General features: G+C 37.4%; 10 protein-coding genes across 11 annotated transcripts, besides 1 other annotated feature; 5 read left to right on the top strand and 5 right to left on the bottom strand.

Annotated features, from left to right (window-relative positions):
* Positions 1 to 336: 336 nt before the first annotated feature.
* Positions 337 to 425: a sequence feature (Short protein (Gasu_24650, EME30321.1) was converted to a misc_feature.).
* A 2,758-nt stretch (positions 426 to 3,183) lies between these two features.
* On the bottom strand, positions 3,184 to 4,016 carry Gasu_24640 (uncharacterized protein). Its single transcript, XM_005706783.1, has one exon. The coding sequence runs from the start codon at positions 4,003 to 4,005 to the stop codon at positions 3,763 to 3,765; it is 243 nt and encodes an 80-aa protein (XP_005706840.1). The 5' UTR covers positions 4,006 to 4,016; the 3' UTR covers positions 3,184 to 3,762.
* Positions 4,017 to 4,236: 220 nt separating this feature from the next.
* Positions 4,237 to 6,981, top strand: Gasu_24630 (archaeal ATPase). Its single transcript, XM_005706782.1, has one exon. The coding sequence runs from the start codon at positions 4,255 to 4,257 to the stop codon at positions 6,334 to 6,336; it is 2,082 nt and encodes a 693-aa protein (XP_005706839.1). The 5' UTR covers positions 4,237 to 4,254; the 3' UTR covers positions 6,337 to 6,981.
* A 105-nt stretch (positions 6,982 to 7,086) lies between these two features.
* Gasu_24620 (archaeal ATPase) lies at positions 7,087 to 8,155 on the top strand. The gene is made up of 4 exons (XM_005706781.1): positions 7,087 to 7,164; positions 7,217 to 7,609; positions 7,659 to 7,747; positions 7,796 to 8,155. Exons 1-4 carry the CDS (start codon positions 7,100 to 7,102, stop codon positions 7,972 to 7,974), a joined length of 726 nt encoding a protein of 241 aa, XP_005706838.1. The 5' UTR covers positions 7,087 to 7,099; the 3' UTR covers positions 7,975 to 8,155.
* Positions 8,156 to 8,356: 201 nt separating this feature from the next.
* Gasu_24610 (uncharacterized protein) lies at positions 8,357 to 9,241 on the top strand. Its single transcript, XM_005706780.1, has 2 exons — positions 8,357 to 8,479; positions 8,682 to 9,241. The coding sequence occupies exons 1-2, from the start codon at positions 8,381 to 8,383 to the stop codon at positions 9,141 to 9,143; spliced, it is 561 nt and encodes a 186-aa protein (XP_005706837.1). The 5' UTR covers positions 8,357 to 8,380; the 3' UTR covers positions 9,144 to 9,241.
* Positions 9,242 to 9,596: 355 nt separating this feature from the next.
* On the top strand, positions 9,597 to 11,021 carry Gasu_24600 (ABC transporter, family A). 2 transcript variants are annotated; one of them, XM_005706779.1, is made up of 5 exons: positions 9,597 to 9,633; positions 9,686 to 9,769; positions 9,942 to 10,104; positions 10,155 to 10,471; positions 10,518 to 11,021. In XM_005706779.1, the coding sequence occupies exons 1-5, from the start codon at positions 9,604 to 9,606 to the stop codon at positions 10,539 to 10,541; spliced, it is 618 nt and encodes a 205-aa protein (XP_005706836.1). In that variant the 5' UTR covers positions 9,597 to 9,603; the 3' UTR covers positions 10,542 to 11,021. The 2 variants fall into 2 exon arrangements, with proteins under 2 accessions (XP_005706836.1, XP_005706835.1); XM_005706778.1 differs by having other exon boundaries at positions 10,155 to 11,021.
* A 1,185-nt stretch (positions 11,022 to 12,206) lies between these two features.
* Positions 12,207 to 13,276, bottom strand: Gasu_24590 (carbonyl reductase (NADPH)). Its single transcript, XM_005706777.1, has 3 exons — positions 12,623 to 13,276; positions 12,474 to 12,566; positions 12,207 to 12,423 (listed from the first exon to the last, which is right to left on the bottom strand). Exons 1-3 carry the CDS (start codon positions 13,227 to 13,229, stop codon positions 12,239 to 12,241), a joined length of 885 nt encoding a protein of 294 aa, XP_005706834.1. The 5' UTR covers positions 13,230 to 13,276; the 3' UTR covers positions 12,207 to 12,238.
* Positions 13,277 to 13,355: 79 nt separating this feature from the next.
* On the bottom strand, positions 13,356 to 14,626 carry Gasu_24580 (transaldolase). Its single transcript, XM_005706776.1, has 3 exons — positions 14,439 to 14,626; positions 14,018 to 14,386; positions 13,356 to 13,972 (listed from the first exon to the last, which is right to left on the bottom strand). The coding sequence occupies exons 1-3, from the start codon at positions 14,613 to 14,615 to the stop codon at positions 13,418 to 13,420; spliced, it is 1,101 nt and encodes a 366-aa protein (XP_005706833.1). The 5' UTR covers positions 14,616 to 14,626; the 3' UTR covers positions 13,356 to 13,417.
* A 5-nt stretch (positions 14,627 to 14,631) lies between these two features.
* On the bottom strand, positions 14,632 to 15,866 carry Gasu_24570 (voltage-dependent anion channel, MPP family). Its single transcript, XM_005706775.1, has 3 exons — positions 15,608 to 15,866; positions 15,047 to 15,558; positions 14,632 to 14,998 (listed from the first exon to the last, which is right to left on the bottom strand). Exons 1-3 carry the CDS (start codon positions 15,855 to 15,857, stop codon positions 14,720 to 14,722), a joined length of 1,041 nt encoding a protein of 346 aa, XP_005706832.1. The 5' UTR covers positions 15,858 to 15,866; the 3' UTR covers positions 14,632 to 14,719.
* Positions 15,867 to 16,016: 150 nt separating this feature from the next.
* On the top strand, positions 16,017 to 17,011 carry Gasu_24560 (uncharacterized protein). Its single transcript, XM_005706774.1, has one exon. The coding sequence runs from the start codon at positions 16,064 to 16,066 to the stop codon at positions 16,883 to 16,885; it is 822 nt and encodes a 273-aa protein (XP_005706831.1). The 5' UTR covers positions 16,017 to 16,063; the 3' UTR covers positions 16,886 to 17,011.
* A 4-nt stretch (positions 17,012 to 17,015) lies between these two features.
* On the bottom strand, positions 17,016 to 18,226 carry Gasu_24550 (RNA-binding protein). The gene has a single exon (XM_005706773.1). It carries the CDS (start codon positions 18,194 to 18,196, stop codon positions 17,042 to 17,044), a length of 1,155 nt encoding a protein of 384 aa, XP_005706830.1. The 5' UTR covers positions 18,197 to 18,226; the 3' UTR covers positions 17,016 to 17,041.
* Between the last annotated feature and the right edge of the window lie 15 nt (positions 18,227 to 18,241).

The following is an 18,241-nucleotide window of genomic DNA, read 5'->3' as shown; positions in this document are numbered from 1 at the left end:
AAGAAACATTTGAAGGGCTTAAAAGAAACGTAGATAATAGAAATTGACTTGTCCAACTAAAACAAACGAAGAATTTGCTTTAGAAATTAAAGTCGGAAAAGTTTCACTAGCAAAGTTGAATCAGGTCCACAGCCTTGACAATACTCACTGAGCCTTCCTTTCCATCCAACAATCAACCCATTGTGTTCATTTCTAATTGGATTGTTATGAAAAGGATCGCTTTGTATTCTCTCCTTTCTCTGGGGATATATTATTTTAAGTGACTAGTGAGTTTTATGAAAGAATATATTCCACTTGGAGATATGTAAAAAGTTTCTGGAACAATAAGTGTGCTAGATACAATCAATCTCACTTTCAGTAATGTTGNGAAACGAGAAGAACAGTGTCGTAACAAAGTTCCTCGCAACTCCCNAGCGACAATGTAGCCCTTTAACAGAGTTGAGTTTGATCAATCTTGTCTCTGCAAGGTAAATTTTAAACTACTTGTGACCCTATTTTGATAACAAATCAAGAACGGTTTTGCTACAACCAGCTTTTGACTCGTTTTCGATCTGAGAACCTTTCTTTGTTGGTCACTCAAAATTTAGGAAAACTGTTTAAAGGTGTAAAATGGTCATTTTCTAATTTCAATGACGTTAACTCTGTTTGGCTTGCAATGTGAGAACTAGAACCTTTCCTTCTATGCAAATTCGCTCTAGGAGCAATCTTGTTCGATTACGAGTTATAAAGAAGAATAAATCGTATATTGGACTCTAGAATTGGAAAGTATACAGAGGACAGGACAATAATAAAAAACTGACCAAAGGTTGGGAATACTTTTGTCTATACACAAATTCGTACATAAACTACCTACGATAAGGAGGATCGAACCTCAAACGATTCAAGGCTATTGGTTCGCTCTCCACCTAAAGAACTTTTTGAGAGTTTTGACTAGTATAACAACAGTAAAAGTGGTGACGCTTTTACTTCTCCTTGCACATATATTTCAAGATTCACCTTTCTTTATTACTTTGCCAAGAGGAGATGAAAGATTCTTATTTTTCCATTATTTCTACGTTTATATTCTTTTCTTTTCACTAGTAGACGAAATTTATCTAATATATTTAAAAGAACAAGACCTTTACCAGTTTGGATAATCACAATATCAATTTGACTCTGCACAATTTTATTCTGCTGAATAATGCAAAGTTGAAAGAGACATTTTCCTTCCTTTTAGAGCAATTTGGATAAAACTATATCTTTTCTTCTTTATGTTTGACTTGTCCCTTATGGAAATGAACGTTTTTTGTATATATAGACAGTTTGTTTATGCAAAACTTTGAGTTGTCTTTGATTCTTGTTACAAATATCTAAAAAGAAGCCTCCACCATTGTACCCATCAGGTTATATTTCGCGAGAGTTTTCTGCCTAGTGTCTAACACGAATAACTTTTGTATTATGACTCATGCAACGAGCTGATGGATGAGAGAGTGGAAAAAGAGTAGGAGACGAGTGGAGCTAAACAAATCTTTCCTTGAATTTGCAGAGCTTTTAAAAGTTTTGTTTTCTTCGTACTGGAAGAAATAAGAGTTCGCTTGGAGTTATCCATGCCCTAAAGCAGCTTTGTGTTTTATATAGTTTGCTTTCTTATATATGTTCACAATTTGTGGTTTTTACAAAGTTCAAAGTTGATGGTACAAGAGAAGGCAGTGAAAACCTTTAAACCTAAACAGTCATGTTTACCTTCAAAAACATCTCAACTATATAGTCGACTACTTGGAAGAGACAATTCAACTATGATTTAAATGCTATGATGAAAAACGAGAAGAGAATCGATAGAATAGACTCAGTTGGACTGAATTGAACTTTTTTGAAAATAAGTTTTCTCTTAGCAGAATCCACAATATCAAATGTCACTATTGTCTGCAAGTATTTTCAGAGGAGAAACAGGAGTTGTTGACTCTTACAGAAATTGGATATTGAATATGCACTTGTGTGCAGGAGAATGATTCGATTAATACACTAGTGCAATCTTTCAAATATTTCGGAGATACCTTTAAACATGTTTCAAAACTAAAAGCTTTTCATTTGAAGGCTATTTTTAGTGTCAATTTGCAATATTGCAGAGTTGTAACAATGATTCAAAATGAATAGACTATACATACATACATGTTGAATACAACTAGAATGAAAAATATCCTTTCTTGTCCAAATACTTAGTAAAATGGTTACCGAAAGAATATCTCAAAACATTCTTCAAGTGTCTGCTATGTTGTCTTTCTAGTCTGTTGAAAAAAGACTAGTAACTCCTTTTACTATAATTCTCAAAGACTGAGACAGAAAAAGTTGTTTGTAGGTTTCACTTGGACTGTCCTTCCTATCTTTTGTTAACTGAATAGAAGAGAGTTTTCCTCGGTTTTAGAAAACAAACGAAGGGAATGGCAGCAAAAACTGGAGGCTTCCTCCAACTTGAGGACCTGCACTGCGGTCTCAAAAAGAGTTTTAGCTTGTTGAAATTCGATAAAAGTTTAGATTCCTTTCGTTTTTATGTGTTTTTTTCAAACTGCATTTCTAGCCTTGGAATTCATATAAATGGCTCCCACAAATATGAAACTTGTTGGATCCAAGAGAAAATATAGCAAAGATAAGAACAAATACTAAAAAAAGTATTTTAGTTTGCAATTCAAACTCTATCTCAAAAGTATTCACGAGACTATATATTCAAACTCTGTTTTAGTGAATTAGACTGAAAACTCACCGACTCTTAGATAGGGAAAGTAACCCGGTTGCAAAGATGATATTCGATATAAAAAATTTCGTTTGACTATTAATAGTACAAGAGACATCTTAAGTGACTCTATCCATTTGGCACACTGAGATAAAAAGTTTCTATTTCAGAAAGTTACTATTTACATAGGAGTTCTATTTATATTGCATTGCAAAGGACAACTTTGAGAGTGGAACAGAATTGTTTCTAATTAGTCAAAGGAAACCATATCCAATCTTGAAGTATTGTCATTCCACAACAATCACTTGACCGGTAACTTAGGAACTACAACGTCTTTCAGTCAACATAAGAGTCACGTTGGGTAAAAGTTCTTCAATATGGAGTGGCTTTCAGTTGGAGAATTGCTGAAGCTTTCAATTTAGTACACTACTCGACCTTGACTCAAGTACACAAGGCTTCTTCTTTAGCAAAATAATTTTTTGGCTCAATCTTTTACTCTTTTTTCAGCATCGATATGTGGAAAATGAAGGTTTATAGTGACTATATTTGAAGCCTTAATTGATGTCCTTATATAAGACATATTCACAACTTGGTAAAAGTCGAACAAAGAATAGACAACTTGTGTAGCTATTACATCAATAATGGCTTGTATTTAATGATAAGCCAGTATGACAATCTACATAATACTCTTCTCCAAACTCCTTTAGATACTTTTGTATTTATAAACTGTGCTACGACCAGTTCCACACGAACAGACTTCCCATTCAATGCAATTCTCTGTTTCCCACTGTATTTCGTCTGTAACTTACAAAAAGCTTGTATCTTATGAGACATGTATATAGGAGTTATAGGATGGTGTGGAAGATAGTAGAAAAACTCTCTTACAGTATACAAGCCATAGAAAGAGTACCCATCAATCTAATTCCCCACAAAAACTCATAGAAACCTATTTCTTGTCTATAGTAGAAGAAAGTTTCTAATTACGACGAGCAAGAGAATATTCCTGCTTTCTCTCTGTTGTCATTGTGAGTCTAGAAGTGTCAAGGAGATCATTTCTACCAATCACCAAATAAAGCAATCGCTCGAACAATAAAACATACACTCTCTTCCATCTCCTTTGAAAGTTTTTCGGTCATTTGTGAATTTCGGATTGGCGGCGGTGTAAAATGAGTTTGAGTGAACCGTTGATAGATAGAAAAGAAGATGTTTATTCTATTCTTCGAACTTATTTCTACCAGTTTTCTTGATTTGGGGGAGACTTGAATACTGTACGTCCTGCAGCTTGTTTTTCCCCTCATGTTTTTGGGGCTGGGAAGAGTTTTGTTGGTGAAAATTTTTTAGAGTTTTTAAAAAAATTCGCCGACGAAGAAGAAGAGCAGACGAAGACGGAGGTTTTCAACAAGAGCTCTTCGGGAAAAGTTGATTTGAAGATTTTTTCTTGGAAACACTTTGCGGAAAACACTTTGTCAGTTTGCTTTCAATTAGAAGAGAGCTTTTCTGATGCTCCTTTTCCAAGTTTTCGAAAGGCTTTGATGTATAACATAGCTATGGCTACAGCCCAGTGTAACGGTATGACTGCCCGAGAAATTGTAGAATTCACGGACGCAGCAATGAAGCAACCTCGTGTTTCTTTATTTGTTCAGTATCTTCTCGAACAATTTCAGAAACAATATTTATTTTTGATGATAGACGAACTTAGCCACCTGAGTGACCTCACCACATACTATAGTGAACTCGGCGAGGAACAGTTCGTCGAGTCCGATCCAGGTTATATCCCGTATCGCAAATTTTTTCGAACTGTATATGAGTTGCTTGATACAGGAAAAGTTATCTTATATCTTGCTGGGCGAACTGCTGAAATCTCAGCCCCCCTGTCTGATACTCGCTCCAGTAGTGTCACCCTCCATATGTTGCGGTTGAATCCCTTTAACCTCCGTGATATTAACGAATATATTGAGCTGGCAACTTATGATGGAAAGTCCTTGAAGGACTGGTTATTGCCCTCAGTTGATGTACGACATCGATTCGTAGAATTGTTGAAAAGGAAGACAGGAGGTATTCCGTTGATTGTAAGGAATACTTTATTAGCCCTAGTAGAGAAAGTTGCAAACTTATCTCAACCTGTTATCAACAATGACAATATGGAACCCTTATTAGATAGAATCTTTCACTTGGTACTACTAGAGTCGGTGACGATTATTATTCCGGAGATACCTGATTCCGCAACCCTTCTTCGATATCAATTTGTCCTTTTGAATTATCTGCTCGGAACAGTTTTTCCAATTAACTTTATAGTTACTATATGTGGAACGAAAACTTATTTGATGGACTTGGTTGCAACTTTTGGGTTTTATTCTGAAAGTTGTGGAACTGACGGGATTGATATGGGGACCGAATTCAAGATTGGTTGTTGTGAATTTATATTGAGAGCTCATAGCAACTATAACTTTTTCCTTGAGGCTACTGAACTCTTTCCTTTATCTCCGTTTAGTTATATTCCCGACACTTCAACAGCAAAAGGAATCTTCTTTGAATTTGTATTTATGAAGATCTTTCGCTTTCGCTTATTAACTTTTCTTCATTCTAATTCCTCGGCTATTGTACATTCTGCTATTCCAGGAATTTTCCAGGGTTCTTTTATTGAACAGGACAATGTTTCTTATTCTATGGAATCAACAAAATCTTATGATATACCCATCTTGAGAAATGTCTCTCGTTCATTTTCTGTTCATTATAGAGATTATTTACAACGTTGTGGTATTTTTGTTCCAAAGGAGGGCAATTCGAGTGGTCCTGATGCATATGTTGTATTCCATAATGGACAAACACGTTACGTTGTTGGATTTTCATTCAAATTTTATCACAAAAGTGAATTTTCGAAAAGAAATATTGAGGAAGAAGCCAAAAAATTTTTTAAGGGAGTTGTTTCCGTTTTGAATGACGAATCTTTTTCATCTGTTCAACTTCGTTTTCAGTTTGTGGTGGTAGTTTGTACTAGTTATGGTCGATCTGTTGTTTTCTCTAGTGAAGAACAGAATATTGTTGAGGATGCAAGTTATTTGGTAACTGAACATTCTTCGGGATCAACTTTGAATGAAAGTAGTCGATCATGTCTGCAATTGGTAATTGTTTCTCAAAGGAACCTTGAAATGTATTTGGGAAGAGATAATGTCGAAACATTGAGGAAAATTGGAGAGGCAAGCCGAGAAGAGTTTTCTAAAGACTTTTCAGTATGGTGTGAAACTGTCTTTGAGTCGATGTCCAATGAATATGTTTCGCCTTTGGAGCAATCAAATGTTACTTTAAGAGTAGCTCGAAATATAAGACCGAGAACAAATGAGGAGAATAGGATGCAAATCGAAGAGCTTCAAACTGCTATGAAAGTGGAACGAAGTGTCGCAGCATCGAGTTCTTTGTCTTCGTCATTTGATTGGAATACTTTCCTAAGAGAATATTGTGGTCTTTCTGAAGAAGATGTTGCTTATTGTCTTCCGAAAGTGGAAGATATTGATATGGACGAGCTTCCAGCGGTGACCAAAGAAATTTTAAGGGACTTGGGTATAGATAAACCTGCGTTGAGGTTGAAGATAAGATCTTCTATAAGGTCATATCTCGCTAACGAACGATGAATGTATTTGAGAGTTTTGTCATTTTTTCAATATGTTTCATTCGTTGTATTTGCAACTCATAAATACAAAATTTTCTTTTATTCTATTATCGAACATTGAAGATGTTAACCTGCTTTACTCGATTTTGAGCAAATGCTTTCACAGGAGATATGGAGTCTTTTTATGTTTAGTGAGTTTTATTGAAGAAAATATTCCACTGAAAGAGATATAAAAAGCTATTGGTATAATAACTGGTATAGATAGAATTTATCTTCATACCATAGTAATATTGCGACAGGAGAAAGATAGCGTCGTAAGGAACTTCCGTCAACTCCCTAGCGACGCTTAAGCCTTTCAACAAAGTTGAGTTTGACCGAAATTAGCTTTGCAAAGAAAATCTCAGTTCGATTGCAATTAGTTTTGATTTGTTCTCATGTTTTGTGCGGTGATCAGTCCAAGTCAGATGCTTTGTAAGGTCAACTTGAAAGTGCGAGATGGCCACTTTTCAATTTCGACGGGAAGCAACTCTGTTAACTTGTCATACAAATAAAAGGCGCAAGGAGCACTCTTTTTTCAACTATGAACCGTTAGAAGTTTTGAGCGTTGAACTACTTAAGGTTGATCGATCATTGTTGTATTTTACTGTCGCTTAGTTTAGTTTACATTTTACAATATGTCTAGTGAGCTTGACGCAGAAAGCGTGTATGACATGGTTGTAGTAGACTGAGAACAAGATGTTCGTGTAGTAACAAAGCAGTTATTTAGGCTATACAACTTCGTAAACATGGTCGCCCTTTCAAACCAGTCATACCTTTTGGCCCTCACCTCTTCGGAAGAAAGAAAAGTTTCGTACGAAGTTACTTGAAACTGTTGGATAACACGGGTGAAAGTGCACGTATAGATCTCTATTCGTTGGTGAGTCTGAGAAGGCCAATCGAAGATGTTTTTTGGAGAAGCTGAAAAAGGCTTCGTTGCTTTATGTTGATCTAAGGAAGTTGAAGCCCATTCGACTTATCGAGGAAAAACGAAACCTGAAGTGGGCCTTGTGCTTTTTATTGTACCGATTGGCTTATGATCAGATGGGTCTACCGTTTATGAAGCCTAATGAAGCCTACAGACACATTCCTCCCTATCCAAAATGTTCTGATTCCGGAGCTACGGAAGACTTTGGGCATTCCTTCCGATCAATATCTTTGGTGGCATTTGATGAAGTTGGTGTGCTTGATACAAAGGGAACTTTTTTTCAACTGGAGAAGAATGAAAAAGGTGTGGTTCGACTTTTTCGGTATCATTCGTGAGTTGTGCGAAGAACCCGACTTGTTTTTTATACTTGTTGGGAAAAGCAAGGGTTTAAGTATTAAGAATTATGTAGCTTTTGGGCTATCAAAAGTTACACTTCATTTTATTTCTTTATCACCTTTGGACGCTTCCAGTATCGTTGAATTCCTTGAAAAGAGTCTTCTAAAAACACCTACTTAAGTTCCAGTGTATGATGTCTTATGTAGTTCTTCCTTTTCAGTAAATGAATTGGCAGATTCATTGTTGGAATATACAGGTGGGATTCCTGGTTTGTTGACTCTTGCAGTGAATATGCTTTTGAATTATGTGGAAATGAGAAACCAGCCTTTCATGTCGAAAGAAGTGCAGAAAAGTGGATAATTTAGCGGTACAGGGACAGCTGAGTGTTGCGCATACATCAATAGTTACCCTAAATTTGTAAGACGAATGGTTAGCTGGAAGAACCAACTATACTCAGACATTGGCAATGATATCTGAAACAATCTTAAGAAAGAGTACTGAAGGAAAGTTCAGGCCAAGTCATAAAAGAGCTGTGAACTAGGAAAACCAGCAAATTAATTTTGAAGAATTTGGAGCTCCAGAAGACTTGATAAAGTTCGATAGCTATACTGTTAGACATAGAACAAAGGTAAATAGATTTTGTCTATTCTCCAAACAGACACAAGCCTTAGTATTGAAGAACTTCCATTTCCAAAGACATCAAAAGGTTGAGATTCTCTGTATATTCTGTCGCCTTTCATCATCGTAGCAGTTTTGTGTGGCATCAATGGACTTGCACATGAGATATTACTTCACTCAGAGAGGAAATATGAAGCTAAAAATGTTGGTACTTTATTCCACAGTTTCGCAATCCGTATATGATAAGGTAGCTTTAATTCAAACTCTCTGTCAACTTACAAGGTACTAAGTCGTTCCAACAGCATGAAAAAGTCAATTCTGATATCTCAACCAAGTACTGGCGAGTCGGCTGGATAAATAAGTTATCCGTCCTGCGATATCTTCTGTGATCCATTGCAATGCATTATTGTTGCAATATTGAACGATGCAAGCCCAACAACCATTCATAGGCAAAAATATTAATCAATCTTATAAGCAAGTTTTCTGAGTCTCGAGACAATTGTACGGAAGTATTCAAGTATCTGTGCTATTTTGAAGTCGCAGAGTTCTTTGGATATAATCTTATAGACAATATTTTTTCTGTCAACACGAGCGACAAGGAAGAAAACGGATCTACTCGAGGTGGTAACTTGGGACATCAAAGTCTTGTACAACTGCTCAATTCCGGTGGCCTTGAAAGTTTCGAACTCCAAACAAGTTGCTACGAGGCATTCTCTTTCAATTATGTGAACACAGAGCTAAAAAATTCGACAATTTCGCAACCCGCCAGCCGACATAGTGAGAGAGTACAGAGTTCTCCAGTGGGCTTCGTCGTTGATGTGTTCTACTATGCAATAATTGCAGAAACTAGTGAATACTTCGGTACAATAATTGGACTAGAGGGAATTGTCAGCTTATTGCAAGTATCATGAGACTTTCCGACGCTTTTTATCGTACACTTTCGGAAAGAATACATCCTCGGGGTTTTCACATTTTTCATAAACGACTAAGGAAGACGTTTACTGATGCCTGGTTATCTTTTCTTTTATCGCGAAAACTTCGTGAGCACTTTCCATCTGCCAAAAATTTCGTTTCTTGATAATTTATCGCTCTCTGATCTTTCTTCTTCATACCTTACATCAATTTTAGTAATTTACAGCTTCATTCTCTTCTTTCAGATTCCTATTTGTCTCAAGCTGAAAGATATCTATTTACCAATCGACAACCTTATCATGTCGTAAACCTTTTGAAACCCATAGAGAATGCTGTATCTGCCATTCATAGTCCATTAGCTATTTATAGACTGATCGCCATTTCATTCCTGCTTCATTTTCTAGTTCCTTCATATGTGAGAAACATGTGTACGAAAAGGCGTCAGGTTTAAGAATTCTAATGAAGATGATGGGGCTACTACAGACAGCAGTAAGTATCCATAAACGAGTGTTCAAAGCTTCTTGCCAAACACTAAAGACAGGTCTATCGATTCGTTACGTATCTTTCATGCTTGTTATATTTGTTTTATTTTGTGCCATTCTTATTGTTCTGGGCATTGCCTTTGGTATTTCGTTTTTTTCTGAAAACAGTGTTTTTACCAATATAGTTTTGTTCTTTGCTTGGGGAAATGAATGCATCTCCTTTTCCATATTCCTTTCGGGCCTACTCAGAAATCCTATAGATGCTTTCATGGTGAGTAAGCATACTAATATTTTTCGCTTATTCAATTTGGAAAGTTAGGTTGGATTTATGTGACAGTTGCAAACTTTATGGGCTTTTTCTATATTGCCAAGGTTGTAGAATATCATGCAAGTGAGAATTTCATGAGTTGGACCAGTATACTACCAACTTTAACTTTTTCTTCGGCTCTTTACTATATTGGAAAAGCTGATGATGCCGGTAAATAGGGCTTTCTTCGTATAGTTAATAGTGGTGTGATATTTTTGTAGGTCTTGCGGTTTCCTTATCTGGTGCCACTGGCATTTGTAAAGCTCCTATGCCTTGTTGTAGAGTCATGATATTTTTGGCAGTAGAATGGGCCATCTTTTTACTGCTTGGTATATACATTGACGTTGCAGTTACTTCTCAAGGTTACCAGAAGTATGCATTGATCTTCCTAGACTGCCCTATGTATATGAGAACGATCAAAAGATACTTTTGGTGCAAGTTGGAGATTTTAAAACATTTGTGCTTTTCTCGATCATGCGATATTAGAATGGAGACCGGCATGGACTTCAGTTTATACACTTTAGATATGGAACTACAGGTACTTTCATGCTCGCTTTCAGATCTAGGACTTATACAACTAGAAGAGTCTAGTTATTCTCTTCCATTGAAATCGATCAGTGAAACAGTTTTAGAATAGGAGCAGCAGAGTGGAATGCCACTAGTAGCAGAACAATAGAGACCTCTTTTCCCTTTAGATATTTTGGACGAGGAGCGACTATATTATCTCGGGTTTTAAATAGGGAGCCTGGTATCTATTTGAAACAGCTGAGGAAATAATATCACAGGAGAGATCTTTTTTCCATTCAAAGGAAACATCTCGCTCTTGACGGCCTTACAGTGGGAGTTCCCCTCGATAGTTGTTTAGGTATACTTGGAAAAAATGGTGCTGGAAAAACTATCACTATTACTATCTTTTCAGGTATTTGATATGCTTTTTGTAGTTGGACTAATCTTGTGTCACGAAGAATTGCAAGGACTCTTTCCACTTATTGGTGGACAAGCGTTCGTAGGAGGTTATTCCGTATAGAAAATCAACAAATTCACTCAATGTGACGATATGTCTGCAGAAGAGCATCTTCAATTTTATGCATTGCTTAAGAGCATCAAAAGAAGCGAACTGAAGCATCAAGTAGATTGTTTATTGGAGAGTACAGATTTAATCGCCTCTGGAAAAACTTTAGTTAGAAATTTTAATGGTGGCACATTCGCTGGAGATCCAGACATAGTCTTCTTAGATGAACCTAGAACAGGTTTGAAATTTTGATATTATTTTATCTAATATAAATGTATACCTCAGGCTTGGACTCACTCTCTAAGCAAGCACTGTGGAGATAGATATATAGAACAACAAAAAAGGAAGAGCTATCTTGCTTACAACTCACGCAATGGATGAAGCTGAGCGACTCTGTGACAAAGTAAGCTCTGAATCGAAGGAGAATAGTATTTATTGCATTTTTTCGATGACAGGTTGTCCTGTTATCTCAAGGTTCGGTTCAGTGTGTAGATAACCTGAATCTCTGGAGAACCACTTTGGAATTGGATATCTTCTAGAAATGACAATAGATGGTAATGGATGTGATCAAGAACAAGACAATTTCTCAAATTATATTAATGGGATCGAATCGTTTATTCCGCAACAAAGTGAAACTGAGCAAAAAAATCAACGGCCATTTCACATATAATATCCCGTGTGATGTGTAGTGAGGCTGTAAGAGTTGTTTTGGAAGCTGGAAAATTTAAAAAGTGAATTTTCTATAAGAGATTTGGCTATCTCAAGTGGTACATTAGAATGTGTCTTTATTCGCACAGTCTCCAATGACGTTATGCACAATTCACCGGATTGTGACTGTTCCTCGCGAACTGTTTCAAGCCCAATTGCCTAAGAATGAAAATAGATGGAGGAAATATTCCATATAAAAGTTAGTATATGCGCACAATATTGTTCAGATGGTCTGATGGTTTGAGTGTAATTGTTTCTATGTAGACAGATTTTCCTTTCTGAATTGAAAAGCTTTTCACAGACTAATAATGTTAGAATGATTTTGAGGGAGATAATACTATATCGTTCAAAATACAAACTAGAATTGGAATGGAAGGAAGAATTTCTCACTGAAATATTTCTGTTTGAATGGATCGATCTTGCCAATATAAATTTCCGGTTGGATAGAATATTGTGCAAGAATGTTTCCAGGTTATCTTTAAACCACTTCATAATGACCTTGACTTGTCAAAGAGAAAAGATATCCATCTGAGTTGACTTATACTAACATCTCCCTCAAACAATATCTTTTATTGAAGAGCAATTTTACATTTTCGACAGTTGCAAACGCGGTGCCGGGAAGTTTACTCGGATATCTAATTCTTTGCGTTCTCCAAAGAATTTGCCGGTGGGACCTCCTTTAGGTAACAGAGCAAGCCACACAGGCGTATCTGCACCTTCTTCCGGAGTCTTTTCCGCGTTAGGTGCTGTCATATCCGTCCTTACAAAACCTAAATATCTTAATACGGCTTTCATATAACGAGTGCCTTGTAAAACCCACCTGGACAACAACAGTTGATCAGAATATCCGGTCTCCTTTCATCTCGAGCAAGAATTCGAGTAAGACATACAACACCCACTTTGCTTACTCCGTCTAAACAGTCATTTATGAGTATGAAGACAATAAATACCGCTCGAAAGTTGACTTACAGGAATGTCTAAACCAGCCATCTTCCTTTACACGGCCTTTCTCTACTGAGCGAATAAAAGATTCCATAAGCTCACATAACTCTGAAATATTCAAATCCTGCTTTGTAAATTTTTTAAAGAGTGCTGGTGACAATCTAGCAAAGAGTGCCATTCTACTCGACATGTTTACTACTCTACCACCTTCACGCAATAAAGGTATGAAATACTGACAACAATAAAGAGTTCCATAAAAATTGACGTCCATAGTGTGTCGAGCAACCTCCTTTGACAGTGGGCCAGTCTTGTAGAATATACCTGCATTGTTCACCAGAATATCCAAGTGTCCGAAAGTGTCTTGCACCCAAGCAGCACAATTCTTCACACTTGTAATATCGGACACCTCCAACTCTCTAAACACAACTTCAATTCCTTGTTGCTCGAGTTTTTTACAAGCCTCATTTCCTCTCTGTTTGTCTCTCGCTCCTAGAATAACAAGTATGTTGTTCTGAGGATTGCCCAACAATCTACAAATTTCAAAACCTATTCCTTTGTTTCCTCCAGTAACTAATGCTATTCTCTTATTACTTGTTCCATTTAGAGCAGAGACTTGAGAGACTAGGCCATTCATGTCACAACCGAAAATCAACAATATGGAGAAGGAAGAAATCGAATAACGAGTTTTGTACGTTTAGAAGAAATTGAAAATCTATTGGACATTTGTGTGGAAAAAGTTGTTCATGTGCTGCTTCTTTCGAGATGCCTGAAATCAAGTCCGTCGTCAAATCCAGGCAACTTTATTCATGTCATGAGATTCGTTCATACTAAAACTTTATCCAGCAGTTTGTTGAGTGAAACGATATCTTGAGCGAAACTACGAATGCCCTCAGCAAGTTTCTCAGTTGCCATAGGGTCTTGGTTCAGTAACCAACGAAAACTCTTCTCGTCTGTAGGAATTCTCTCTATATTCTTCTTCTTTGCCTCATCCGCATCCAACTTGCGAACTACTTCTCCGTCTGCCTCCATAAGTTCTTTTAATAACTTGGGTGCTATAGTTAAGCGATCACAGCCAGCCAAAGCTAAAATTTCGTCCTTGTTTCTAAAGCTGGCACCCATCACTATGGTGGAATATCCAAATTTCTTATAGTAATAAAATATTTCTTTCACAGAAACAACTCCAGGATCATTGTCGGCAATATATTCCTGGCCTTTGTTCTTTTTGTACCAATCCAGAATACGACCTACAAATGGCGAAATCAGAGTAGCTCCGGCCTCTGCTGCAGCTGCTGCTTGACAAATATTGAATAAGAGTGTCATATTGCAGTGAATTCCTTTCCTTTCAAGAATACTGGCTGCTTGTATTCCTTCCCAAGTCTAGCCAATAATTCAACAGCGGAAAACTACAAATATAAGACCTACCGAAGCTAGCTTGATAAGAATGCGATTCTTGGGCACTCCAATTTCTTCGTAAAGTTGGATCAGTTTTTCCGCTTGTCGCACAGATCCTTCTACGTCAAAGCTCAATCTTGCATCCACTTCGGTGGAAACGTAACCCGGAACAATCTTGCTAATTTCTGCTCCAAAGTTTACAAATAGCTTGTCCCGAATATGATCTACTCTTTTTTCTGCACTGTTGGCTTTTGATTTTCCATATTTTATGGCGTCGTCTACCAAGTGTTGATACTGCGGTAACTGGGAAGCTTGATAGATAAGTGAGGGATTGGTCGTGGCATCGGTAGGCTTGAACTTTATTATTTGCTCAAAGTCTCCAGTATCTGCCACAATAACCTATTGACAACAGTTTCAGAAGAGTTCTTTTAGGATATTCAGGGTCACCAACTGTGAGCTTCTGTAGTTTCTCCAACTGGTTTGAAGCTTGTAAAGATAAAACTCTTACTTGTTGCTTCGGTCGTACAAGCAGAGGAGCTCTTTTTCTAGCTATAAAAGAACTTGGTAACCTCTCCAACGAGCTACCAGAAAAAGTTTCACTGGATGACCAACAAGAGAAAACAAACATGTCTCTTCCGAATGAGAAAAAAAATTTGAGATTTAATAGCGAAAATAACAGAAAAAAGAACATGCGACGCTTGAATAACAGAATTCTGGTCAAAAAGAAGTATTTTAGGGTTCAACTGCTAAAGCAAACCCTACTTTATGTCCACCTTTCTCAAGTGAGTTGAGGTTCACTTGAGAAGAAACGGAAACCCAAGTCTTTGGACGGATCATGTGCATGTATACTGCAGCTAGTGAACCAGTCGAATCTACTTTTGCTTTGAGGGTTGTAGAGTCATCCAACACGTATTTTGTACCCATCGAGAACAAACGATAGTCACCAGAACGACTTAAACGAAGATCTGCAGCAACGGCGAAATTGGATGAAACTTGATGGGAGTACGTACACTATATAATATTCATCTTGAGTCAAAACGAGAATAGCCAAGCACTTACCTTTCCCATTTGACCCTTTTCCAATATACTTAGTGTTATTTCACTGCCCTTGCCATCAGAATAATTAAATGCACCACTGACTTTTGAAAGTGAGTTGTTTACTGTATCGAATACAGCTTCAGAACCAATGCTAAAACCTCCGTGTCCAATAACCAAACTGCCGTTGATGACAGGATTGCTAGCATAGTTGAGATAAGAAGTTGCCGCTAGTGCAGAGTGCAAATACTCCAATCCTATGCTTCCGGCGGGACTTTTTCCGACTGTCGTGTTCAATACAACTCGAAGACCTTTCACTCCGACTTCTTCCAAGGCAACTTCGGAAAAGAAGGTACCCGAAGTATTCAGCTTAGTTGTGACGTTGTAGCCCTTTTGTTTATATTCTCCTTGTAGTTCACCAGAAACTGAACCACTGACGGCGTCTTGAACGCCTTCCGAAGTATATATGACACCATTGCTTGTGGCTGACTTCAAAGTCACTTTGTTGTCGAAACAGTAGTCATCTTCCAAAAGCTCTAAAAAAGAACTTAGAATACTAGTTTATGAAATCTTCATGATCCTTACTTTTGGCTGTCTTTCCTAGGTCAGGGAATATCTGAACCATTTTATCACTACAATTAATAAACTCGTAAGATAACAGCTCAACGACAAACGCAAATCGGCGGTGAAGAAAAAGGAGGAATGAATTGTCCGCCTTTTGCAAATTGAAATATCTCTCAGGCAGAGCAGCGCTGTCTTTCTTCGAACCTATATGTCTGCGGTACTTGAAAGTGTCAGAACAAGTGCAGAGTTTGTGAAGAGTAGAGCAAAGCATGTATCTATTAGTCCCGAGGCTATTCAAACTACAGCTTTGAGGCTGAGGGGTATCCTAGAAACGAGAGAGCTATCGGTTCACAAGATTTGGAATGATTGTCCTTTGAACCCTGTTTGGGGTGAAAACAGAGCAGGAATAGGCAGCTTAGAAGATATATGTTGGTGGATATTCTGGATAGATTGCATAAAGTGTGCTAGTAGTATTGTATGCAAGAACTTCCTGCTGACACTATGCGTAGTTTTTCATTCTGGCAAAAGGAAGAAGAAGTGAAATGGACAATTAGTTACAAGAATAACCAATACACAGGATACTTTGCACTATGTGCTGCGTTAAACTTGTACTTAGAAAATCAAGGGAAATATATTTTGTCTGCGGAGTTTTTAAAGCAACTTACCGTATTACAACTGAAGGAGATATTGATGCCAGAGACCCAGTCTCAAGGAGTTATTCCCTTATTATCGGAACGTATTCATTGTCTTCGTGAGGCGGGTTGTGTTTTGGACGAATACTTTCAAGGAAGTGTATATCATCTGATTCAAGATTCTCATGGAAGCTTGGAAACTCTTGTTGACAAGGTTGTTCATTTTTTTCCATCCTTTAGGGATGAAGCCATGTATAAAGGCCATCGAATATTCTTTTACAAGAGAGCTCAAATATTTGCAGCTGATATCTTTGCTTGCCTGGGTGAGGAAGCCCTCTTGTTTAGAGACCCTTACTGCTTGACCATGTTTGCAGACTATCGAGTGCCGCAAGTATTACACAAAAGAGGAATATTGAAGTATTCGGATATCTTGACAGCTCAATTGCAACAAGGCATGGAGATTGAAAATACTGAAGAGATCGAAATTAGAGCTTGTTCAATTGCCTCAGTAGAATTGATTCGTAAGGAAATTCAGGAAAGGAATCCTCAAATATTAGTTTCTAGTCAGTTGATTGATTATCTTCTGTGGAGTGAAGCAATGAATATGAAGAGTTCGTTAGAATTGGAAAAAACTCCTTTCCACAGGGTAAGAACCATTTTTTATTAGATGGGTTTGGTACTCCCAAAATAACAAAATATAACATTATTGACTATTAAAGTCAATCGCGTAAAATAGAAAACACCCACCATCCATATCTGCTGCTATGCATATATAGAATTCGTTCTCTAATGAATTTTCTGGTGTAGACAAATTCCTATTTCCCTATTCATTGTTTGATTTCTCCGTAGTCGACAAATCCACATCATTACTCTCTTGCGGCGATGTCATCTTGGATATATTTGCAAGACAACTCTCGATGTTTCTATCCAAACTTTTCAGTTCTTCTAAGATTGTTTTCTTTTGTTCAGGCTTCAAACTATCTTTAAGTGACTCGAAACGTTGTAATATATATCGCTTGTTCTCCAAATACTTGTTCAAAATTCTTTCTTGCTCGACTTTGCTACGCTTTTCTGGTAAACCTATAGTAGTTGCTGTATTGTCATTTTCCCTTTCCCGTTTTGCTGCTGCAGGAAAAGTTTGCTGTTGTTCAGAGGCATCTGAACTCCAGTGAAGACTTCTTCCCCCATGTGTAGGAAAAGCAGGTCTTCTATACTGAAAAGGTCGAGGTCGTTGCTCAAACTGTCCAGATTTCTTCCACTGGTGTTGAAAATCTCCATTCGTGCGAATTCGCTCAAACCAGTGTTCAGGTTTGTCCTCAAAGTCCTCTTTATGCGCCCAGTATAACTTCACAAACCTATCACCCAAAACAGCGTCTCTACAAAGTATAGCTTCAGAAGCTTCTTTCTCGGAAGCGAAAGTCACAATAGCTCGACAAGGTGTATTACGAGGCAATAAAAGGACTTCGGTTACAGTCCCAAAACGCTTAAAATAGTCTCGTATGGTTTGGTCGTTCATTTTCTCTTCCGGAATGCAACGGATATGTAACGAAGTCTTCTTTTCCTTGAAACGAAAGGAATCTCTTACAGAGTTATCTCTTTGTGAACTGTTAGTAGACCCTGTTCCTATTCGATTTCCCATTTTACCACCTGTCCGTCGTTCGAACCTTCCAAGGTTACGACTCTCCGACCTTTTCTGAGGTTGTTCAACTTCTTGACTATCTTCAACTTGTTTGTTAACGTCTTCTGGTTTGTGAAATATCTCTTTGTACTTGTCTACAACTTTGACAACAAAAGGAGCAGAATTGGAGCCGAGAAATTCTTCCAAATCTTGCACATACTTATCCATCTGCTCTTCAACTGGTGTTTCAGTTCCTGAAAGTAAGGCACTTACATATTTGGCGAGAGCAGACAGGTCACCTTCAAACCCTAACTTTTCTAGTTCACTCTCGGCGAACGCTTCCAAGGTTTCCATTCCCATAAAATTTGTAAAATTTCACAAGTAAAATTGTATTTTGGTTTCCAA

Source organism: Galdieria sulphuraria (genome assembly GCF_000341285.1).
Source record: "Galdieria sulphuraria unplaced genomic scaffold scaf_17, whole genome shotgun sequence".
Taxonomy (NCBI): Eukaryota; Rhodophyta; class Bangiophyceae; order Galdieriales; family Galdieriaceae; genus Galdieria; species Galdieria sulphuraria.
Note: the sequence above shows the minus strand (reverse complement) of the source record. Positions and strands in the feature narration are given on the sequence as shown.